Here is a 27,128-nt window from a genome sequence, read left to right on the forward strand (position 1 = left end):
TGTGTGTGTATATGTTTGTGTGTCTGTGTTTGTCTCCCCAACATCGCTTGACAACCGATGCTGGTGTGTTTATGTCCCCGTAACTTAGCGGTTCAGCAAAAAAGACCGATAGAATAAGTACTAGGCTTTCAAAGAATAAGTCCTGGGGTCGATTTGCTCAACTAAAGGTGGTGCTCCAGCATGGCTGCAGTCAATTGACTGAAACAAGTAAAAGAGTAAAGAGTAAAATGTGTATGTTAATCATAAGGACATATTAAAGTGTCTATCTGCTAGAAATGAGAGTTAAAATCCTCATTTGGACCACCCAAAAATTAACACTTGGTGGTTCAAACGAGGATTTTACCTCACATTTCTAGTGGGTAGACATTTTAATGTATCCTTGATTAATATAATTTTAATTCTACACCTATATAATGCTGTTTTAGGCCTATTTGTATTACCTTCAATAATAATAACAATATTAATATCTATATAAATATTCGCTTCTGAATATTTTGCTACAAATGTGTGTGTATATATATATATATATATATATATATATATATATATATATATATATATATATATATATATATAATACAAATAATAAATGAGTATATGCATATATACGTACATGTATGTACATACTTACATCTACCTGTGTATATATAGATGCATATCTGGGTACAGGACATTGCAAACAAAACGTAGACAAAATGATAAACAAGTACAGAAAACACACAAGCCACATAGAGAACATTTCCTTCATCAGCTGCCACCATTCAACACTGGCGTTTCGAAATAGATAGATAGATAGATAGATATCATACCATTGTTGTCTATTAAATTTGATGCACAGGCATTGGTGAGCCCCAGGCTATGGCAGAATATTCATACCTGTGTCCATAAATATTTTGTTGTTGTTCATGGTTGTGATGGCAGTGTTGTTAATGCTGGTTGTAGCTACAGCCATCTTGCCTTTTTGTATACCTAGGACTACATTGTTCACTGTATCCTTCTTTCTTTTTAAGACAGTTGAGTGTGAATTGAAGGAAATTCTTTCTTTTTTTTTTTTGTTACTATTTCTAGCAGATGGAGTGACCACATAGAGGCTATGATATTGATGGTGGCTGGAGTGTTGGTGAGAATTTTGAGTATTTGTGGTGGTGGTGGTGGTGGTGGTGGTAGCAGTGGCAGTAGAAGCTGTGATGAAGGTGGTGAGGAAAGTAGGGATGTGGGTTGTGGAAGTTGTGACGGTGGTGGTGGTGGTGGTGGTGGTGGCGGCGGTATTAACCTTTATACATTTTCACACGAATGAGTGGCTGTGTGGTAAGAAGTTTGCTTTCCAACCACATGGATCCAGGTACAGTTCCACTCCATGGCACCTTTAGGAAGTGTCTTCTACTATAACCTCAGACCAACCAAAGCCTTGTGAGTGGATTTGGTAGACAGAAACTGAAAGACGACTGTTGTATGTATATATATATATCTATGTGTGTGTGTGGCTTTGTGTCTGTGTTTGTCCCCCTAACACTGCTTGACAATTAGTGTTGATATATTTACATTCCCATAACTTTGCGGTTCAGCAAAAGAAAATAAGAACCAGGGTTGATTAGTCAGACTAAAATTCTTCAAGGTAGTGTCCCAACATAGCCACAGTCAAATGACTGGAACAAGTAAAAAGTAAAAGATATACAGTCATATGTGTATGTATATGTAATTCTTTAGATGCAGCATGACAGAATGTTTCAGCAGTTTGCTTCACAATCACAAGATCCTGAGTTCAGTCACCCTTTCTGGCATTTTGGGCAAGTGAAAATTTATTGATTGTCGATCTAATTGGATATGGTCTAAAACAGGGATGGGGAAACTTTTTGTGCATGGCAGTCACCCTACAATTCATCATCCCTCATAGCGGCTGCATTGAACAAATTATTTTTCTTTTTTTAGTTATTTTATCCCCTAAGTAATTTATTAGTAATCTAATAAAAGAAAGACGGGTGTGTAGAAATCGAAAGCAAGACATTTTCAAATATTTTATTTAGGCAAGTAGGTACTTTTTATACAAATTAATGACTTCTTTGAATTTTCTTTTTTTGGAAAAGCATTTTGATATCAGGCTCTAACATAGTGGTTCTTAGTTTCAATTGGTCCTCCAAATGCTCATCTATGAAATTGCGTTCTCAGCAAATTCTTGATTTGCATCAAGTACGAGAATGTGAATCCACAACAGTATGTTGAAGAAAAGTAGGAAATTAGTTGGCATGCATGTTCACAAAGATGAAGATATTCTACCGCATTTTTCCAAATTTCAATGGCATTTTCTCTCTTGTCAAACAGATTTCAGAATATTATCTTCAGACATTTCAATAAGCTGCATTTGTAACCCTTCGGGAGCCACTGATACATCAACTAAGTGAGGCTGAAAAGCAAGTTCCAGAGTGATGTTATCTTTTTCAAAGATATTATATTCTTCTATTAATGAGTCTAAAACTGACTAGTATTCTTCAAAAGATTCATAGATATCTTCTTCATTTTCACTCTTTACCTTCGTAAGCTGAGGAAAGTGTTCGTCTGAAAGTTTTGATTGAGCTAAAAGGAACTTGAAAAACGACAATATTTTTCTAAATGCCCAAATTTTTTGCCACATATAAATACATTTATTTTTGCCTTGCAACGAAATGTTTAACTCATTTTGTTTTGACATCACATCACAAAAATGCCACCTCTCTGTAAAAATTTGGATCTGATAAATCGCAATGTTTGTTGTTGTCTTTGAAAAAGTCAATTATTTGCCTTCGTAAAGACAAAATTTTGACCAATACTTTCCCTCGCGACAACCAGCGTGCTTTTGAGTGACAAGACAAATCCATCATCAGCATTGTTTCAAAATTGATGATGCTTCAGAACATTTGCTCGAATATAGTTTACAATACTTATAACCTTCTGCAATACTTATAACCTTCATCAGTTATAGCACGAATGAAATACAAAACAACCTTTGCCTTTATCAGATTCATTCTACTGACTTGTTCCTGAGAGGCTATAATTAATGTTTAGGTCTCTCATTTCATGCTTCTGTTCATCAGCCACGGCCAGCTTTCTTTACTTCCAGCATCCTCAATCTGTTGTGGAGGCGCAATGGCCCAGTGGTTAGGGCAGCGGACTCGCGGTCATAGGATCGCGGTTTCGATTCCCAGACTGGGCGTTGTGAGTGTTTATTGAGCGAAAAAACCTAAAGCTCCACGAGGCTCCGGCAGGGGATGGCGGCAAACCCTGCCGGACTCTTTCACCACAACTTGCTCTCACTCTTACTTCCTGTTCCTGTTGTGCCTGTATTTCAAAGGGTCAGCCTTGTCACACTCTGTGTCACGCTGAATATCCCCGAGAACTACGTTAAGGGTACACGTGTCTGTGGAGTGCTCAGCCACTTGCACGTTAATTTCACGAGCAGGCTGTTCCGTTGATCGGATCAACTGGAACCCTCGATGTCGTAAGCGATGGAGTGCCAACAAAAAGCAAATCAATCTGTTACATGAATTGGCCATGTAATTCCATTTCTTTTCCCATCTGCTTGCTCTGTTTTTCTTCCTTGTGTTCTTTAATTTTCCTGCTGTTTCAGAAACTTTGGGGGCATCTCTGGCTGCTATTAGTATTCTTTCTTCACTCTGTAGAACATAGTTTTTCAACCTCAGGGAGTAATGATGTCTTTTGCATTTTGTAATCATCTGCCTCCTTCATTTCTTGATAGGTAGAACCTGTCTGTATTACTCTTAGGGTCTTCTGCACTGTGCATTGAATAACTTCCTAAGTCTTCCATAGTTCTGTTTGCTTGACCTTTGACCATTTTAGAAAGGGAGCAGAGTATCTTAATACTGGCATAGCCCTGGTATTCACTACTACTACTTTTTCCTCCTTTTCCTCATCTTGTTGTTAATCAAAGGCATTCCACATATAATCAGTCCGTCTTTTTTTTTTTTTTTTTTTTGCCATAAGTGCAGGCATGGCTTCATGATTAAGAAGTTCACTTCAGAACCACATGGTTTTAAGTTAAGTTCCACAACAAGTGTCTTTTACTATGGCCTTGAGCCAACCAAATCCTTGTGAGCGAATTAGATGGACAGAAACTATGTCGGAGCTTATCATACATGTGTGTTTGTGTTTGTCCTCACATTGTTTGACAACTGGTCAAGCAGTTTTTCTATATCCCTATAACTTAGCAGTCCAGCAAAAGAGACCTATAAAATAATTACCTGACTAATAATAAACTAAAGACTGGGATTGGTTTTTTTTTTTTTTAACTAAAACCCTTCAAGGCAATGCCCCACCATGGTCGCTATACAATGACTGAAACAAGCACAACAGTGTGCCTCAGACTACATTACCCAATATTTATTTCCATTTTTAAACTGGTTGGACGTGATTTAAGGGGTTTCTAGCTGTTATTTCCTGCAAGTTTTGCGACAGCATTGAGATTACATCATTGGCACTATAGCTGAAATCATTTTTGCACCTAAAGAGAAAACTTGGCCTTTAAGATACAGCTGAAAAACACAACTGAAAACCCCTTAAATCACACCCTACTAGTTTAAAGAAGGAAAATCTTAACATATCTGATATATACACAGGAAGATTTGTAACTTGCTCCCAGTATGCATATGTATATATATATATATATATATATATATGCGAACACATGTTACAATGAAGTAGAGAAATTTGAAAAGACAACACGAAACCGGTTACTTCTCAAAATACAATGTTTATATACCAAAAAGATTTTATAACATTTTTCTGACATAATTTAAATATATACTTTAACCATGTAACACAAGCCTTCTGTAGTTTTTTCACGCTTATTATCTTTTATACATCCAACCACGTGCTTTCACATACCAACTTTCTCACCTATATATATATATATATATATATATATATATATACATATATATATATTTCATTTTTGTATTTGGTTTGCAAGATTCTTTATGTGAATTCGTGTGTTGAAGTATATTTTATTGTGTCTGGGTAGAGTCATTCTGTTTTGATACTTATCAATTAATACACTCACTGGTTTGATTTCCACTCATTTGCTTATTGATTTTTCTAAAATTTTTGTTGCTTCTTGCAACCTCTTCAATAGTCAATGATTATTGAAGAGGTTTCAAGAAGCAAAGAAGATTTTAGAAAAAATAAATAAGTAAATGAGTGGAAATCGAACCGGTGAGTGTATTAATTGATAAGCATCAAAACAGAATGACTCTACCCAGACACGATAAAATATATATATGTATACATATGGGAGAATTTACGAAAAAAACAACAGACGAAGACAGGTGGTGTAAACAACAAATGGATGTATTAGTTTAATGCTCGGGAATAGAGAAAGTCTTTGACGTTTCGAGCTACGCTCTTCAACTGAAAGGAACACAGAAAGAAATAAGGAGAGAAACAAGAAGAAGAAATATAAGGAGCACTCACACACACACACACACACACACACACTCTTACACATATATGCATAACTATCTGTAACATATACACCTGGTATGTACAAAGAAAGATTTACAACACAGACCCATGTTTGCCACCTTGGAATCCTCTGTGTAGTGGGTTGATCCACTACTCAGGAAGAGACTATTCTAGAGTACGTTCTGTCTTATCTTCGAAACGTCTAGATAGAATAGAGACAGCTGATGAAGGGATATTCCAAGTGGCTTTCCGTTTTCCTATATGTTCGTTCCGTTGTCTGTAGTTTATTGTTCTAACGTCCTGTACCCTGATATGCATGTATATACACATGTAGATGTAAGTATGTACATATATGTGCGTATACATGTATATATATTCTTTGTATTATTACATTATTGAACGCACACGTCCTTTTTTGCAAGTAAGTCTACTATATATATATATATATACACAAGAAGATTTGTAATGCATGCTCACACCTCAGCCAATATATACCCATGAAGGTCTGTAGCACATACAATGTATACACTGGAAAATGCATAACCCCCCAACATATGTGCAAGATCTGTTACACACACGCACACAAACACCACACCCAGTATATACACAGGATAGTCTGTAATGCACAAAAGAACCCATGTCAGTTTTACCAAATACCATGAAGAATTCATTGTTTTCTTTCATGTTTTTACAGGAGAGACACACCACAAGTACGAGTGAGTGGAGCTATTCTGATTGGTTATTCTCTTGCTGGTGAGTCATCCTGATTGGTTGTTTCCATTCCTTATATTTTTCCATTGACTGCTTTGCAAATTGATTTGTTATTTCTGTTTTGGCTGTGGGGAGGAGATGGGGCAGGTGATGGATGGCTAGTGACTCACCCTTGATACTTTGTATGTTGTTCACAGACCCTGCACTTTTGGTGTTCTGATGTCACATCCTGTTGGAGGTTAATTTCATCTTGTTACTGTTAGATAACATCACCACTAACAATAGCAGCACCACCACCACCACCACCACCATCATCATCATCAAATAACCATCATCATTTTGAATCATCTTGTAGTTACTCAGACTGGTAGAAATAACAGCCTGAAAAATCACACCCCTTATTATCCTTAAGAAAAGAAGGACACATTGCATATTGTAATCATAGATGCACGTTGATTAAAAACAAACAAATTGATTGAGAAGAGAATGCCTTTGATCATAATACGATTGCCTGATCAGAACTGACCTGGGGCTAAATAGAGACATTCATTGCTTTCATCATAATTACCACCACCACCACCACCACCACCTCCACCACCACCATGATCATTATGGTCTTCACTACCATCATAACTATCATTACCACCACCCACCACCATTATTATCATCGTTACTAATGTAATGACCATTTATATTGTGATTAGTATACTGATATTTTTATTTTTGTCATCATCATCATCATCATCATTATGTCATCATCATCATTACCATCATCATCATCTTCATCACTACCATTATAGCTTATCATATTGTGACTAGTATACTCATATTCTTGTTTTTTTCATCATTATCATCATCATCACCACCACCACTATCATCATCATCATCTTTACTACCACTGAAATTATTTATTGTGAGTTGTATACTCACATTACTATTGCTATTTTTAGTATCATCATCATCATCACCATCATCATCATCATCATCATCATCATCACTACCATTGTAATTATATTTATTGTAAGCTGCATCTTCATATTATTATCATTGTTATTTTCAGCATCATCACCATCATAATTCCTCCTTATCCTCATCATCATCAACTGTTTTGCATTCATCTTCTTTTGTAGTCATATGTTAGATGGTATTTACAATACAATATGTCTTGCATGTGTGTTCTTTTATCATCTTGGCTATCAGCTCTACTCTATTCTGACTACTTTATCTCAGATCTTCTTCCACTTATCTCTAGTTTTGGAGCGTTCCACCAGTAAGGCTTGACACCCTTTTTCATTTAATATGCATTATCTATTTACTTTATATATATATCTAAAATCAACACTGTCATCTCTCCTACATATAATTAGTCAATATCTCTCCTTGCATGTATTAATCAATAACTTCTCTCCTTGCATACATTAGCCTGCCTCATCTTTTCAGCATATATTAGCCCATATCTTCTCTATTGCATACATTAGCCAATATACTAAATATCCTGTTGCTATTTCAACTGACTTGTGTTCAATCTTTATTTTGAGTTAGTGTTACACATCAAAGAGTTCAAATTTAATTCGATTCCTTCCTTCATTCACGAATCATGTTTCACTTTCACACACACACACATACACACACACACACACACACACACACATCTTGCACTCACTACCACACACACATGTGCCACATATAGTCGAGCCAATAAGGGAGCCTCAACCTAGTCGTTTGATCTGCTAGATATAGCAGCTAAATCTGCTTCAAATCACAGCTTACTATCCTAAAAAAAAGGTAAACATTGGATAATGTGTCCTGGGGTCTCTGCACATAGGGAATCATATTGGATTGTCATGGTTGGAATGTCTTTGATGCTTGGTCTGCTCAATAAGAACTGAATTGAGGTTAAACAACAATTGACTACATATAGAGAGTTCCCTGTGTTCTGTGACCCTATCTCACAATTGTATATCATTATATACTACATGTAGTCTTAAAAGTTCACTGTCTCATGTTTCACAACCATGCAGTTATACCTCATGTTTGCTTACATCCCAAGTAAACATAACGCTTCGGCAAAAGAGGCATATAGAATAAGTACCAGACTTTATCCAACTGAAACCCTGCGAGGCGATGTTCCAGTGTGGCTGCAGTCCAATGAATGAAATAAGTAACAGAAATAAAGAAAGAAAATACACATATAGGCACAGGAGTGGCTATGTGGTAAGTAGCTTTCTTACCAACCGCATGGTTCCAGGTTCAGTCCCACTGCGTGGCACATTGGGCAAGTGACTTCTACTATAGCCATGAGCCGACCAGAAGCCTTGTGAGTAGATTTGGTAGACAGAAACTGAAAGAAGCCCGTCGTATATATATATATATATATATATTTATATATATATATATATATATATACGCGCACACATCATCACTTGACAACCGATGTTGGTGTGTTTGCATCCCCGTAACTTAGTGGTTCAGCAAAAGAGGCATATAGAATAAGTACTAGGGTTGATTTGTTCGACTAAAGGCGGTGCTCCAGCATGGCCACAGTCAAATGACTGAAACAAGTGAAAGAATAGAAGAATACCACATACAATCCCCTATATTCATTGTCCATGTTTCACTATCATGTGGCATCACATATCTCATGTAGTTCTCTTCATTCACTATAGTTCACAACCATTCAGTCATATAAGTTACTCAGACCACATACAGCTCTCTATACATTCACTCACTAGATTTCTCTGCCATGCACTGTCATCTATCTTACACATCATTGTTCTCTATGTACATTATACCATCTTTCACACTACATCATATCCTTAACTTCATATGTCTGTCTGTCTGTCTTTATCTACAATCTGTCTCTATGTCTGTTTATCTATCTTCCTCACCTGCCTACCTACTAATGTACACACACAGTACTGCTGCACGTCACTTTGGGAAAGTCACTTTGGGCAAGTGCTGGGGCACCACCTTAATTGTCTAGTTGAATGAATCGACCCCAGTACTTTTTTTTTGTTTTTTTTTTTTGTTTTTTGTTTTTTTTAAAGCTTGGTGTTTAATCTCTTGGTCTCTTTTGCCAACCTGCTATGTTATGGGGATGTAAACAGACCAACAACAGTAGTCAAGTGGGGAGGGACAAACAAAGACACACACACACATGCACAAGCACACACATACATATATCTACAATAGGCTCCTTTCAATTTCCGTCTACTAAATTCATTCCCTATGGCCTCACACTTTGGTCAGCCCATAGTAGAAGACACTTGCCCAAAGTGTCATGCAGTGGGACTGAACCAGGAACCATGTGGTTGAGAAGCAAGCTTCTTACCACACAGCCACGCCTGCGTGTATGGAAAAATGAATGTGTATGTGTGTATTTATGTATACACTAATGTACCTACATCACTATATCAACCAGACTATCATATGTTTTTATATACCACTGATCACATAGTTATATACCACTAACAGATGTTTTTATATACCACTGCCACTTCCTCGCATTGTTGTAGCTTTCGAATGATGTCACCTTGCTGACTTGGCAGGCAGGTCAACATTCCCCTTGAACAAAATGGCACTCCATCACAGAGTTACCCATTTATAGCTGAATTGACCGGAGCAGCATGAAATGAAGTGTTTTGCTCAAGAACACAACATACTGCCAGTCTGGAGATTGAAACCACAATCTTACAATTGTGAGAGCTACAGCCGAACAACTAGGCCAAGTGCCTTCACAATGTGCCTACATCAGTATGCAATTAGCATAGAGCAATGTACAGTAATTGAATGCATAACATACTTGTATGTATAATAATGCAATACATTTAATAATTATTTTTTAAAATCAATATCCCTACCTTAATACTCATGTGCATGCAAATATAACAAGTTATAATTCATGTGATTGCATATTTATTTACCCATGTCAGTGTAGTGAATGATGTGTGTGTGTTTGTGTTTTTTGTCTATATATATGTATATTTATATAGTCATCTGGTGCAATTTAAACTTATCAAACTGGTTTCAAATTATGGAGATTACATTTAAATAGAGTAGTTAAAAATGTAATCCCCATAATTTGAAATCTTTATGATGAGTGCTAAGGCATGAAACTCTCAGCCCTTGAGTCACTCTGCAACTTCTGTCTATTAATAATAGAATATCTATCTATCTATCTAGCTATCTATCTCTCTGTCTGTCTGTCTGTCTATCTATCTATCTATCTATCTATCTAAAAATATTAGGTATTGAACCAGTATCTCCTTGGATGATACCATCTCTTAATGAGGCCAACATAACCTCCAGTTGAATTATATATATATATATATATAACGTGAGAGAGTTAGGGGTTGGGGGTTCAACCCACTAAGGGATAGTATCTATATATATATATATATATATATATATATATATATATATAGTGTAGTATATTGCCACTTAAGTGTGGCTGACCCCTAGGGGTGGATGTTACTGTTGCTATTACTGTTAATACTTCATTTAGAGAATTAACATTGCTTATATATATATATATATATATATATATATATGATGATATATATATATATTTATATAAACTTGGAAATTGTGATGTCCTGTACCCATTATATATATATATATATATATATATATATATATATATATTTTATTATTATTATTATTATTATTATTATTATTATTACACACACACACGTGTTTTTGATTCTATTTTCCTGTTTATGTCACCAAAACTGTGTGTTTGTGAATTTGTGTATGTGTGTACATGTGTATGTGTGTGTGTGTGTGTGTGTATGCAGCTCTCTCCCTCTCTTTATATCTATCTTTCTATATATATATATATATATATATATGTATGTATGTATGTATGTATTATATACTATCTTGATTCTCTGTTTCAGACTCATTAGTAATGGCTTTGCACTATGACAAAATAGGTGAAATATTCTATTTTTTGCACCATGCATCTGCAGCATATGCATTTTTCTATGTTGCTGTAAGTATTTTGAACAGTTTCTTGTCATTCTACATTCATGTAACATCATTATTATTAGCATTTGATGAAAACTCTCAGCTTATTTTGGGTATGGTGGAAAGCATCAGCTATTCACAGCCAGTAGAGAACTCTTACAGCTCCAAGCTATGGTGATATTTGTAGGTGTTCTATCTTTACATTTGTATTGATCTTTTAGAGCCATGTTAGTTGTTTAGTGCTGATACTTCCAAGCGCGCTAATTACAATTAGTATTATTATTATTATGACTATTACTATGACTACTACTACTACTACTACTACTACAGTGGAGGCGCAATGGCCCAGTGGTTAGGGCAGCGGACTCGCGGTCATAGGATCGTGGTTTCGATTCCCAGGCCGGGCGTTGTGAGTATTTATTGAGCGAAAACACCTAAAGGCTCCACGAGGCTCCGGCAGGGGATGGTGGCGAACCCTGCTGTACTCTTCCACCACAACTTTCTCTCACTCTTACTTCCTGTTTCTGTTGTGCTTGTAATTCAAAGGGTCAGCCTTGTCACACTGTGTCATGCTGAATATCCCCGAGAACTACGTTAAGGGTACATGTGTCTGTGGAGTGCTCAGCCACTTGCATGTTAATTTCACGAGCAGGCTGTTCCGTTGATCGGATCAACTGGAACCCTCGACATTGTAAGCAATGGAGTGCTAACAACTACTACTACTATAAGTGAGGTTACATGGTTTAATGGTTAGGGTCTTGTACTCACAATCTAGTGATCATGATTTCAATTCCTAGACCAGGTGGTGTGTTGTTCTTGAGCAAAACACTTCATCTCACATTGCTCTGTGATCACTTTGACACCTGGTGCATGATACACTGTGCACCTGTTCAGACAGTGTTGATCTGATGGAGAGAATAAGCTATTGTGTGGCATGAACATTTGATCACTACAAACAAATCATTTGTGCAGGTCATTCGGCACAAAGCTGATCATTCATACATCATCTTCGATGAGGAAATCCATCATCATCATTATTATCATTATTATTAAGGCAGTGAGCTGGCAGAATTGTTAGCATGCTGGGCGAAATGATTACCAGTATTTCATCCACCATCTGCACATTCTGAGTTCAAATTCTGCCAAGGTCGACTTTACCTTTCATCGTTTCAAGATTGATGAAATAAGTACCAGTTGAGTGCTGGGGTTAATGTAATCAAGATACCCCACCCCTGAAATTGCTGGCCTTGTACCTATAGTAGGAAGGATTATTATTATTGTGTTTATTATTAATGTTAGTAGTAGTAGTAGTTGTAATTCGGCAAGCTGAGAGAATTGTTAGGTCACCAGGCAAAATGCTAAGCAGCATTTCATTCGTCTTTACATTCTGAATTCACTTCCTCCAGGGTCAAGTTTGCCTTTCATCCTTTTGGGGTCAATTATATAAATACCAGTTACACACTGGAGTCGATGTAATCAAGTTAATCTCTTGCCCCAAATTTGAGGCCTTTTGCTTCCAGTAGAAAGAATTATTATTATTATTATTATTATTATTATTATTATTATTATTATTATTATTATTATTATTATTATATTTTTAAAAGGACTGACGTAACTCTTCACGAAGGTAAATAGTCAAGACGAAGAGCGCGATTCGATTGTATAAATGTTTTATTCGTTGAACAATATTTCGACAGTACATCTGTCTTTGTCAAGTTCAAAACAAAAGGTGTGAATCATTATTATTATTATTACTACTACTACTACTACTACTACTACTACTACTACTACTACTACTACTACTACTACTACTACTTAGGTGGCCAGCTGGCAAAATCGGTTGCATATTAGGGTAAATGCTTTCTTATGGCCCTTTATGTTCTGAAGTGAAATCTCACCAAGGTCAGCTTTGCTTTAATCCTTTTTAGAACATGTAAAGCTGGATACTTTTGCCAATCCACCACCACTACCATATCAATGGTTTCAAATTTTGGCCCAGAACCAATAACAGTAGCTTTTGAAAGGAGGGGAAATTTGATGACATCAGCCTCAATACTCCACTGGTACTTATCTCACTGACCCTGAAATGACGAAAGGCGAAGTGAACCTCAGCAGAAGAATTTGAACTCAGAATCTAAAGATGGGTGAAATGCTGCAAAACATTTCATCCGGCATACTAATTATTCTACCAGCTTGCCACCATCAACAACAACAACAATAATGATGATGATAAGCATTATTGTCTTGTTCTTTTCTCTTGCAGATGTTTGGAGTTTTGCCATATTTCTCAAATTACAGATTACTATCAGAAATATCAACGCCACTTGTTAACCAAAGGTTGGTAGTTCAATCTCTGGCTGCTGTCCAGAATTATTTCATAAATGTCTCAATCTTCATTGTCTCGGTTTGTGTATTGTTTATTGTTGGTTGTATTGTTGTTTGGTTCTGGGTCATTCCATATGTTGTTGCAGCTACTGCTACTATTGTTATTGATGTTATCCAGTCCCAGATCAGCCTTGAAAGTGCACACCTATAACTAAGGTGTTTCAGCAGGATCTGGAGAAAGAATAATGCCCATGGGCTTTGGGGCTCTCTTAGACCAGTGATTTTGAGATCATTAATGTTCCTCTTCAACCTTTGTAAGTCAACATTTGCATGAAAAATATGAGAGAATTGCAAAGGATCAAGGTACATAGAAGGAAGGACTGGACATGGTGAATAATATGGTGCTGGGGAGGGGTTGGACATAAGGTGGAGATAGCATGAGCTCAGCCAGCTCCAAAGAACAGAGGTCATAATGATAGTGTTAGAAAGGGCTGAGAGAGACAGCACAGAGACTGAAGCATGTTTTCAGGTGACTTTATGCCAGTTAGTCAGTTGTACCTTTTCTGGATGCAATCTTGAATGTTTGTGCTTGCAGCAAAGTCTTACTCCCAGATGTGAGAGCAATATTCCATTGTGTGTCTCATCTGAGCTTTGTAGCAGATCTCTGATTGTTGGGAGTTGAAGTATCTTCTATTTTAGGACAGAAAAGCTAACCATTAAGATGCAGTCCTAGCAGTGCTAAGGATGTGCTTTCCCCAGAAAACACCCTCAGAGACAGTGAAACCCCAAAACTGGAGCAATTCTGAATGCTTTAGTTGAGTGCTATTTATAATTAACCCTTCGTCTGTCCAATGTGTTTTCATAAGTTTTTTTGAAATGTCCATGCATGTTTTCAGACTTAGCTAACCTCTGTTTCATGCATTCTGAGTAATGTAAAGCTTTCCGTTCGTAAGTCCCAAATTACTCTGCTGGTTGAAAAAAAATATTAGAAATGTATATCATATAAAATGCATGGATGCCAGGGAAATATGTTCTGTGTATCACATGTGATACACAGGACAGGCAGAGAGTTCAGAGTGGTGGTGTGTTGTGATGATGTGCTTGATATGAATAGTATATGAGTTTCGGTATTGAAAGAGTCAAGCTTGGCATTCATTGTGCACACATTTTTCTATGCTGGCATAGGTTGGATGGATGCTTATTTCAGGCAGTGTTTTGTAGTGGGATGTTCTTCCTATCACTAACCCTTACCTGTTGTTTTTCTTTTATTTATTTCACTAAACTTTGAAACAGCAGTGCTACAGGATGTAATAATAATATTTTCTGTAAAATAAAGAGTTGTGTTATTCTTTGAAAATCATATGTAGATTCCCTCACAAAATAAGTTTAGGTAAAGCTAATCAAGGTTACATCATCATCACCATCATTGATTTTACATCCACTTTTCCATGCTAGCATGGGTCAGATGGAATTTTGTTAAGTTGGACTTTCTACACCTGGATGCCCTTCCTGTCACCAACTCTCACCAGTTTCTGAGAAAGGTAATATTTTCTTATAACCAGATATGTTTCCATGGAAGGTTGGGTACAAAGGACACTGCTTGCATGATAGTGACATTCATTTGCAACTATCATATGATGTCAAGGCAAGGAGACAGTAACACTCACATGTGCACACATACATATATACATGCATATATATACACATATATATATATATATATATATATATATATATACACACACACACACACATACACACACATATATGTATAAGGCACTGCCCAAGGACTGTAGAAGAGCTGTAGGCAGAAACTTCACTGTGGACTAGCTAATAAGCTGGTTGGCAGAAAAAGGGACTTCAAGTTAGGCGGGAAAAGAGACTGAGACATTGGATGGTCGATGGTATTCACCCTCACAGTATGTAGCTGAATGAAGCAAAAATAAATAAGATCCTGGAAGGAATTGTGCCAAATTTTGGCATTGAAAGCTACACCAATGCCAGAACGGGATGACACTGCATAGTGCCAAAGATCCCAGCAATGCCATCGCACTTCAGGACCAGTTACTGCAACAGTTTGGGTTTGCAGGGCCCACAGCTTTTTAATACCCTCCCAAAGAGCCTGAGGAACCTGCACAAAGTAGATGTAGGGGTTTTTAAATCAAAGCTGGACCTCTTCCTGTCGAGAGTCCCAGATGAACCTACCTCACAGCAAGAGGTGCAAATGAGGGTAGCTACATCAAGCTCCATTCTCCACCAAGTGCCACATATTGGAGGAGGCTCTCAATAATAACAGTGTAGCAAAACGGCAGTGCATCAGCATAGCCACAGCTCTCAGCTGAAACTAGAATTTAAAAAAAAAAAAATACACTGACACACTCTTGTTATTGGTTGTTTTCGGCACTCAGGATGTTCGAGCTTAGCCCGGATATAAATTTAGTAAAGTGAACATGTATTTGCAAGCTGATTTAATTTCTGCCAACTCTGACTTCAGGTATGTAATTTCAGCCAATAACTTGGGCTCCTTTCATTAAACCTGGTCGCAGTTCATTTACTTTTGTTCAGTGTCTGGAGGTCATATTAGAGGTGCCCTGTGTCAAAAAATATCATTTGTAGCAGACGTTCTCTCGACATCATTCACACGCGCGTGACTCAGGCTCAGAAGTTACAGCCCGAGTTGTTATCTATAATCATAAAGATTAAAAGTAATTGAAATTCAATGTTTTCTTGAAACAATAAATTACTATAGAAAGACCAAAGTTCTAGTAAGTAGGAAGGCGAACACATCACACACCCCTTCAGGTAGATGGCCCTGCTCGATCTGTAGAAAAGGTGTAGGTAGAAATTCCATAAGATATACCCGGTGTAAGCTATGGACACAAGAGGTGCAGCAACATCAAAGAAAGATTAACCGGGAAGACAGCTTTCACGTGCAGCAGATGCACAGCGGCAATAAACACCACAGATGCTCAGAAAACAGATTCCATCACATGCCAGGAGGAGAAATTAGAAGTAGTTGATAGCTTCCACTACCTAGGTGATCAAGTCTGTAGTGGGGGTGGATGCTCAGAGAGTGTTACCACTAGAATAAGAATAGCCTGGGAAAAGTTCAGAAAGCTTCTACCTCTACTAGTGACAAAGGGCCTCTCACTCAGAGTGAAAGGTAGATTGTATGATGCATGTGTGTGAACTGCCATGCTTCACGGCAGTGAAACATGGGCCGTGACTGCTGAAGACATGCATAGGCTCGAAAGAAATAAAGCTAGCATGATCCGCTGGATGTGTAATGTGTAAGCACCCTGAGAGAAATGTTAGACATAAGAGAGACGTTTGTGTTGGTATGGTCATGTTCTGCAGATGGACGAGGGGAGCTGTGTGAAGAAGTGCCATTCTGAAACAGTGGAAAGAATCCGGGGTAGACGGAGACCCAGTAAGACATAGGATGAGATGGTGAAGCATGACCTTCGAACGTTGGTCCTCACAGAGGCAATGGCAAAAGACCGAGACCTCTGGAGGTATGCTGTGACTGCGAAGACCCGGCAAATAAAGTGAGTCCACAGCTGTGACCTACACCAGTGTTGCATAACCAGCTCACTCAAAAGTATCGTAGGGCAACGTGCTGTGCTTGAGGAGACCTATTGAGTCAAGTGCATCAACATCAGCAATATCAAAATCAAATCAAATAGAAATTGTAGTTGTGAGCCCCGTGCCGGTAGCACGTAAAAAGCACCATCCGAATGTGGCCGATGCCAGTGCCGCCTTGACTGGCTTCCATGCAGGTGGCACATAAAAAGCACCATCCGATCGTGATTGATGCCAGCGCCTCTGGCCCCTTGTGCCAGTGGCACATAAAAAGCACCCACTACACTCTTAGAGTGGTTGGCATTAGGAAGAGCATCCAGCTGTAGAAACACTGCCAGATCAGATTGGGGCCTGGTGCAGCCTCCTGACTTCCCAGACCCCAGTCGAACCGTCCAACCCATGCCAGCATGGGAAACAGACATTAAACAATGATGATGACGACGATTAGGATTTAAATTCCAATCTATGAAAAGTTTCTGTTCTACAATATTCTTAAAGGAACGAAAAATTATCCAGCAACTCAGGTTAATACGAACAAGTCTGGCAGGTGTAAAAAACTAACTGGCATCTCTTGCCAAGAGTAAAGGCGACAGTCAGATTGCTGATGTTTGTTGTGCACTCCGCTATCATTATTTGATTGCTGTTATTCTGTGTGTAAAGATCAGTTGTGTTTTGCAGGGTTGCTTTGTTTTTACCCTTAACTTAGAAATGGAGAAAGACATAGTGCTAGATATAAAAAAATAAACTGTTTGGGACTAGAATAAAGTAGAAAAATGTGAAATTCTTCTAGCAGGCATGTGTCTCATGCAAAATCTGTGATGAACCTGAGTGACACTGATGACTTGGAGTTGCTTCTGATATATATATATATATATATATATACATACACATATACATATATACATACACACACACACACACACACGCACACCACATGCATATACAAACATGCACGCACGTGGCCAGCTTCTTTCAGTTTCTCCCTACCAAATCCATTCACAAGGCTTTGGTCAGCCTGAGGTAGCAGTTCAAGACACTTGCCCAAGATACCAAGCCTTGAGACTGAACCCAAAACCATGTGACTGGGAAGCAAACTTCTTACTATGCAGCCATGCCTGCACTGTTTGTAAATAAAAGACAGAAAGGCCATGCTGGAATTACTTTGATTGTAGGTTTGCCGAGGTCGACTTAGCCTTTCATCCTTCGGGGTCGATAAATTAAGTACCAGTTGCGCACTGGAGTCGATGTAATCGACTTAATCCCTTTGTCTCTCCTTGTTTGTCCCCTCTATGTTTAGCCCCCTGTGGGCAATAAAGAAATAAGATACATTCGTCATCATCATCATCATCATCATCGTTTAACGTCCGCTTTCCATGCTAGCATGGGTTGGACGATTTGACTGAGGACTGGTGGAGCCCGAAGGCTACACCAGGCTCCAATCCGATTTGGCAGAGTTTCTACAGCTGGATGCCCTTCCTAACGCCAACCACTCCGAGAGTGTCTGAATAAAAGATGGTCATTGATGGAATATTTTCAAAGAATGTTGGATCCAGGCTGACCTCAGCTTAGCAACAAGTGAATTAAACTAGGAATTAATGCAGGATATAACCATCCATTCGCTCTCTTTACCTTAAATAACTTTGCTGTTGCTCAATGGTGTGTTGTAAACATAGCAAACCCAATGATATCAGAGAATAATTTGACATAAATGTCATTGACCTGACTATTTATAGTTTGTGTGTTGAAGTGGTTGAGATTTGGGACATTGTTGTTGTTGTTGGTGGTGGTATGGAGAGAGCTTTGTACTAGCATAAATGTATCTATATAGACACATATATACATATGTATGCGTGTGAATTTATGAATACATACATGTATATGTACCTATGTACACACACACACACACAATCTCTCTCTTTTTCTCTCTATCTATCTATCTATCTATCTATCTAAAACAATTTGATTCAGATTCTGAATCAAACTATTTTGAATAATACATGTAACTCCAAATAAATGTTGAGTGCCCTTTCTTTCGTTTATCCACTCACTCATATATGTGTGTGTGTATATATACACACGCACACACACACACACACACATATACACTCATTTTTATATATATATATATATATATATATATATATATATATACACACACACACACACACACACACACACACACACTCATTTATATATATATATATGTATTTGCACATATATATATTTATTTATTTATATATGCATATGTACACATACATACATATATGTGTTGTGTATGTGCATGTGTCTATATATATATGATTCATACATATGTATGTATGTCTTGTAGCACTAGCAGCCTCCTCACTCACCCATCCAGCTACAACCCCTACTCTACAGCGCTGCCATCAACAGAGGACCAGGAAATGTAAAAAGGAGTACGTGTGGAGGAGAACCATTAATTTGATAAACAACTACACACATTATTGATGTATAGCTGAAATAACTCATAGTAGCAGTTCTAAAGTCTGCTGCATCTTTTCAATAACAGCAACAACAACAACTGGAACTTTTTGTTGTTGTTGCTGTTGTTCTTGTCTATTTCTGTAGTCACTGTGTGACTGGTGTGTGTGCGTGTTCACATGTTCACATGCATGTAATTACCTACATATATATGTGTGTGCATGTGTACACTTATGTATGTATATATACATATATATGCATATATATATATATATAGATATAGATATATATATATATATATATATATATATATATATAGATATAGATATATACATATATATGTCTATGCATATATATATATATATATATATATATATATATATATATATATATATATATATATATATAGATAGATAGATAGATAGATAGATACAGGGTGCGATGGGTAATTTGTTGCTCTTTTATGTTTTCAATTTGGCACATGCTCATTGTTTGTCTTTGATTCTGTCAACTACACACTATAGTAGGGTCAGTTGGGCACTGTCTGTGAGAAAAACAGCACCATGATGCAATTCACTCTGCCAGAAATTTGGAAATGACACGCTGTACTGCTTGGCATTTGTGCTGGAAACTCCAATACAAACATTTCAGAGTGTTTGGGTGTCAACCTGAGGACATGTACCGAGAGTGATTAAAATCAAACATCCAGTCAACATCATGGTGTTTGAAGTGATTATTAGTGATGGTGACATTATGCCTCCATTCATCTTCTCACATGGCCTCACACTCAACACGGCAGCCTACATCAAGTGCCTGGGGGATGTAGTGCTGCTCTGGGTCAAGAGGGCAGCTGCTGAAAGACCCCATGTCTGGCAACAGGATTCTGCACCATGTCACACAAGCAGGAGAACTCAGTCATGGCTGTCAGGCAATTTCTGCAACCACATCACCCCTAACATCTGGCCACCTAACTCCCCAGACTGCAACCCCTTTGACTATTATAAATGGGGCACAGTTGAGTGAGAGACCAACAAAACTCTTTGCAACACCAAAGATGAACTGAAGGCAAGGATTATAGCAGCAGTTACCAACTTAAACAAGGAGACCATCCAGAAGGGTTGCAGGACATTCCAAAGTTGTCTGGAGGCCGTGATTGAAGCCAATGGTGATTCTATTGAATAAATTTTCTCATTAGTATTTCAAGATATTTTTATGTAATTTTGATAAATATATCTGTTAAAATGAGATGTTAATGTTATTTTTATTTTTGCGTAATTTTGATGGCAGCTTATTTACCACACTCTGTATATATAATATATATATTGCAGGCTAGTGCTTAGGGAAAATTCCCTGATAATGCTGAGCATTAAGACACCTGAAAGTCGTAGACGAGGTGAGATAACTTGCCTTGTATCAAACCAAGATTGGGGGATACCGATATTTCACCATTATTGTGGCCTATCAATCCTTAGCTTCATAAGGCCAACTTCTCAGATTCTGAGGCATATATATTCTCCTTTGGATTGTATGCCTGTCTATCACAGGGTTACTCGTTTTGCTTGCTGAGTGGTCTGGAGCTACATGAAATGAAGTGTTTTGCTGAAGAATACAATGCTTTGTTTGGTCCAGGAATCAAAACTACAGTCTTATAATCATGAGTGTGACACCCTTATCTACCAATCCATGTGCCTTCGTGATATATATATATATATATATATATATATATATATATATATATATATATATATATATATATATATATATATACTTTATTTAAAAGCAGCAAACTGTCCGATGAACAGGAACGTGAAACTCAGAGTAACGTTTTTTTTGTTACATTTCTGCTGCTTTTAAATAAAGCATATTACTCTACCTCTGGTATTTGAGTACTCTTTTTTCCACCTTGTTGCACATTTCATGTGCTTACTCCGGTATATATATATATATATATATATATATATATATATATCAATGAAAAATATTTCAATACAAATGTATTAATTTCCAGCAAAATAAAGCCCTATAGGGGTATATATATATAAATTCAGAAGATCGGTACAACAAGGCACCAATATTTACTGGAAAATAGCAATCGATATAATTACGACGCTATTGTATAGCTTCACTGCGTATATACTGGCAAAAATGCGTGTGTGCAACAAACATGAAAAATTTGTCTTACCTGTAGGAAGAACATTCGATAAATGGACAACCCAGATAAAGGATAATGCAGGGCTGGTTTCAGACTCTTCAAATACCTTTCACAACGTAAATCTGATCAGTCTTCATCAGCTGCATTTGCCTAGACAATATTTCAAATGTTGGCACATCAACGCCAAGTATACTCGCCCGAACGCCCAGCCGTTAACAGAACTGAGAACAGTGCAGACGTTATCAATGAAATATATTTCAATACAAATGTATTAATTTCCAGCAAAATAAAGCCCTATAAGGGTATATATATATATATATATATATATATATATATATATATATATATATATATATAATTAGGTAAAGATAGTTTTAGCTGGTCTATGAGGTTACCCGGGGTTTCACATCCACTGGCCATTAGGGTCTGAAGAGACAATGTAAAGCTAAGTACGTTATAGACATGGAAACCCTGGGTAACCCCATTGATTGGCCCAAACTATCTTTAACTAATTACTCTACTGCTCTATAATTTAGAGTGTGCTTCTTTTTCGGATTTATGATTTACTGATGATATATATGTGTGTGTGTGTATGTATGTATGTGTATATATATATTTTTATATATAGTTTACTGTTCCATTCAGGTAAAACCAGCAAAAAGCACTCCACCCAGTGAGAGATAAATGTCATTTAATGTATACTGTATTAAAATAATAGAAACTAATAGTTTCCAGCATTTTAAGACATGTGATTAGGCAGGTCTTATAACGTACCTTATGTATCCAAGCAACCTCTTAGGCTCTGAGCAGATAGTTTGTTCTATTTGAAAATCAGAATGCTGGTACATGAGAAACAGGGTTTGTCATGTACCAGCATCCTGATTTTCAAACAGAACAAACCATGTGCTCAGAGCCTTAAGATTACTTGGAGACACAAGACATGGTATAAAACGTGCCTAGTCATGTGTCTTAGTGACAAGAAACTATTAATGGCTCATATTTTAACACAGTGTACATTAAAAGATATATACATATCATAATATAATATTTTAATAGAATATGTAATATATATATATATATATATATATATATATATATATGTAATCCTACAATTATAACATATGTTCAAGAGTATATTTTTTTTATCAGTGTAATATTACACTTAGATTAATTTACCCACTCTAATATATCCACTTTATTGACAAATATAATGAACGCTTCTTTTTTCTGACTTATGGATTTTTAATCAACTATATGTATGTATGCATGTATGTATTACTGTATTGACTAGACTGTTGGCTGTTGTTGTACACTGCTGGTTACAATGCGCTTCTCATTCTTTCTTGATAGCACCCTTCTCTTCCATCTTGGCCCAAATCGTTTAACTAGACTACTAAGAATATACATATACGTAGAAACTCTGCCAAATCAGATTGGAGCCTGGTGTTGCCATCTGGTTTCACCAGTCCTCAGTCAAACCGTCCAACCCATGCTAGCATGGAAAGCGGACGTTAAACGATGATGATGATGATGTATATATATTCATATATACATACACATATATGTATATATATTCATATATACATACACATGTATGTATGTACCTTATATACATATATATATATAGGTGGGTGAATTTTATGTGTATATATATATATATATATATATATATATATATATACATATATACACACACACACACACACACACATACATATGCACAAATGCATGCATACACACTCATACATATATAAATGCATTCACATATGCACAAACACACACACACACACATACGTTATGTGTAATGGTACACTCTATCCTTTACACACTTCAGTTCTATATTGTGCAGTGATCCTCTTACAATATGAATACCATGTTGCAGCTGCATGCTATAGTTGTATTTGTCCTTTATTATGCATCACTCGTGCACATGACTACTGCCTTAAGGGGAGAGGAATTAAGAGAGTGGCTTCCATTTTGCAGATGTATTTTGTTTCTATGATCTTTATAATTTTTAGTTGTGTTTGTCTTGCTTTTTCTTTTCCGGGGATTTGAAATGATTCTTTTAAAAATATATTTTTTGCATTTAATTTTCTATTATTTTTATCAGATCATTTATCATTTACATGTTAGCATTTATTAAAATTCTAATTTAATCACATCCACATAGACACAGGCACTTACACATGCATACACATATACATATATCTACATGGACACTTGTGCATATATACTTGGTGAAACAGACACACAGAAATATACTTACCTGCATATGTATCAGCAAGGGTGTGTTGATACATATATGCACATGCACACATACACACAAATGTAAGTATGTATGTTTGTAAATCTTAAATTCAGGTTACTATTTAAAGCAAGTTTAAGAATAACAACAATCCATTTGCTGACTTCAATATATTTATCTCTCGTTTGCATAGATATATATACAAGAGTGTGTGTGTGTGTATACACACATGCACTCATACGCACACATAGGTATATGGACTTTATCTTGTCCTGTTGTGTTAACTGACTAATTATCATATCATTATAAAATAGTAACAGAAATAATTAAAAATAAATTCAATTAACTAATTAGAGATAAAAGTATTAGCAGGCACCCTGCAGTGTAATCAATAACACAGTCACCCAGCAAGCAACGGACACATGTTTCAAATCTCATCTAAGGGCCTGTTTTTCTTTTCTTTCTCAAATTAGTTCTTATATTGTCTAATAGAGGTACATCATTAATTCTATGAATGCTAATGGTCTAGAACATAGCTTCCTAAAGTGGGTGATATTGCCCACTGGTGGACAATTTCAACTTACAGGTGGACAATGGGTGAATTTGTAGAAAATGGTGGGCAATGTGAACATTCTAAAAGAATTTTTAAAAATCAATATATATATACAATATATATATCACCCGGGGTACTGATATTAATGGCGGTGCCCCAGCATGGCCACAGCTCATGAGCTGAAACTAGATAAAATGAAAAAAATGATAAAATATATATATGTATATATGGGAGATATATATATATATATATTGCTGTCTCCTTTCCTTGACATCATGCAATAGTTGTAAATGAATGTCACCATCATGCAAGTAGTGTCCTTTGTTTTTGAATCTTCTTCGGAAGCATGCCTGATCTTGGAAACTAATGGGAGTTGGCAACAGGAAGGACATCTAGCTGTAGAAAATCTACCTCAACAAATGTGGGTGTGTATAGATGAGTCTGTATGTTTTTGTGTTTGTCTCCCACCCTCCACTTGACACCACATTCTGGTTTGTTTGCATCCCTGTAACTTAGTGGATTGCCAAAAGAGACAGATAGAACAAGTACCAAGTTTTAAAAAGAAGTACCAGACTTCAAAACATAACATTAAGTACTGGGTTAATTTAATCAGTTTCAACTTTTCAAGATGGTGCCCCATCATGGACTGAAAGAAGTAAAAGAGTAAAATTGTATATATAATCTGTTTGTGTCTCTATCTGTATTTATTGTTCTGTTACTTTATCAATATATTTCATCTCACCCCATAACGCAGCGAGCTGGCAGAATCGTTAGCATTCCAGGCAAAATGCTGAGCAACATTTCATCTGTTTTTGTGTTCTGAGTTCAAATTCCACTGAGGTCAATTTTGCCATTCATCCTTCTGTTGTCGATAAAATAAATACCAGCTGAGCACTGGAGTTGATGCAATCAATTTACTCCCTTCCCTGAACTTGCTGGCCTTGTGCCAAAATTTGAATCCGATATATTTCATATCCTCTTCCTTATCCCACAACTTGTTATTGCACTATTGCATTCCTTCACACACTCTTCTGCTATTCCTCCTCCCCTCATCTGCTGTCATTACTAAATACTGTTTTTTTTTTTCGTTTTGTTCATTCCAGATGGTTCCTGAGCACACTTGATTACAAAAAGGACAGCAAACCATTCATAATCAATGGAGTCATTATGACACTTATGTTTTTCATCACTCGTCTTGCCTGCATGCCGTATTATTGGTATAAAGTATACGAGGTGTACAACACGGAACCATTCACACGCCTTGGTCATATGCAGTATGTCTTAATTGGTACATGCTTTGTGCTCGATGTCATCAATTTTCTTTGGTTCTACAGGATGCTTCGAGGAGTGTACAATGTCTTGCAATACCTCATACACAGAAATGATATCCCACTGAAGGAAGAATGAACTAAATTATATTATATTATATTAACATATTAAATATTAAAAAAATTTAAATAATCTAATGTATATGGAAAATACAGAATATTATTTTTCCTGTGGTATGTGTGCATGTGTTGGATTATGATGCCAGCATGAGAGAACATGTCATTGTTGTATCTGTAAATAAGAGAGATAATAGCTGTCTGGGTGTCATACTTAAACCAGGTACATCTTTGAAAGCTTCATTAGTTATAGTATTAGTCTTGAGATTGCACCTTTTATAAACATGCAAAAATGTACATGGAAACATATCAGTAGCAAATGGTAACTGCCAACTAGCAGCAGCATTGCTAAATGCACATTTCTGTCTCTGGACTTTGACAGGAGCAAATATCCTTTGGCAACCACATGCTGAGACAAAATTGGAAATTACTGATATAGTAAAACAGTGATGTCACAATTAGTTGATAGGCTGAATGAAACTTCATTAGTATTAGAAGCAGTATTAGTGAAAAATAGTAATTTGTGTATCATATTTAAAGCAGAAACATCTCCGAAAGCCAAATTAACTACCATATTCATCTCAATATAGTATCTCTTATAGGCATATAGTGTTAAAAACACTGAAATATATCAGTAGCAAATGAAAATCGCCCTGTAGGGATGGTGCACTCAGAGGCAGAAACATGCATTTAGCAATGCTACCACCACTACTGGACGAGTTTCATCTTCCACTAATATATTTTTTTTTAACATTATATGTCAGAGATGCTATCTAGAGATGAATGCCATAGTTATATAGGCTTTCAACTATGTATATGTTTTAAGTATGATACACAAACAGTTATTTTAAACTAATACTGCTTCTGTCACACTTAATGAAATTTTAAGAGAAATAACATTATTTAGCTTCATTCAGTCTAGGTATTTAGCTGTTAACATTAGCAATTTGAGTGCCCACATAGAGGTCTTCCTTGTAGTTGTTGTTCATGGACATCCCCATATCAGCTTTGATCCAGTAGATATGTGATCAAATATGTTCTTGTTATTTATGAGAGAGAGAGAGATAGATAAAGCAATAGGAAGTAGTTAGGGAGATAGACAGGTAGATAAGTAGGAAGGTAGTTGGATGTAATGCATTTAGGACTACATAATTTGATATGTTTTAAAGGTAGCAGAATGAGATGTGGCTGCTAATGGCTCTTTTAATGGTTCATATTATCTAGTTTGTATAATATTGTACAACTTTTTATATAGTTTATCAAGTGTTTGCTGTTCAGTTTTAGCTTAGACTTGATGTTTGATAAATATCAAAG

At 36.5% G+C, this 27,128-nt stretch overlaps 1 protein-coding gene across 4 annotated transcripts in view; it reads left to right on the plus strand.

Annotated features, from left to right (window-relative positions):
- Window positions 1-25,899, plus strand: part of LOC106878548 (TLC domain-containing protein 4-B) — an 86,972-nt gene extending 61,073 nt beyond the window's left edge. For all 4 annotated transcript variants that reach the window (XM_089356807.1, XM_089356808.1, XM_014927793.3 and 1 more), the window contains 4 exons: window positions 6,146-6,204; window positions 11,061-11,155; window positions 13,394-13,467; window positions 25,533-25,899. In XM_089356807.1, coding sequence (XP_089212933.1) covers window positions 6,146-6,204; window positions 11,061-11,155; window positions 13,394-13,467; window positions 25,533-25,836 — 532 coding nt within the window. In that variant the 3' untranslated portion in view covers window positions 25,837-25,899. The remainder of the gene's footprint in view (window positions 1-6,145; window positions 6,205-11,060; window positions 11,156-13,393; window positions 13,468-25,532) is intronic.
- The last annotated feature ends 1,229 nt before the right edge of the window (window positions 25,900-27,128 follow it).

Source organism: Octopus bimaculoides, chromosome 8 (assembly GCF_046866305.1).
Source record: "Octopus bimaculoides isolate indiv1 chromosome 8, ASM4686630v1, whole genome shotgun sequence".
NCBI lineage: Eukaryota > Metazoa > Mollusca > Cephalopoda > Octopoda > Octopodidae > Octopus > Octopus bimaculoides.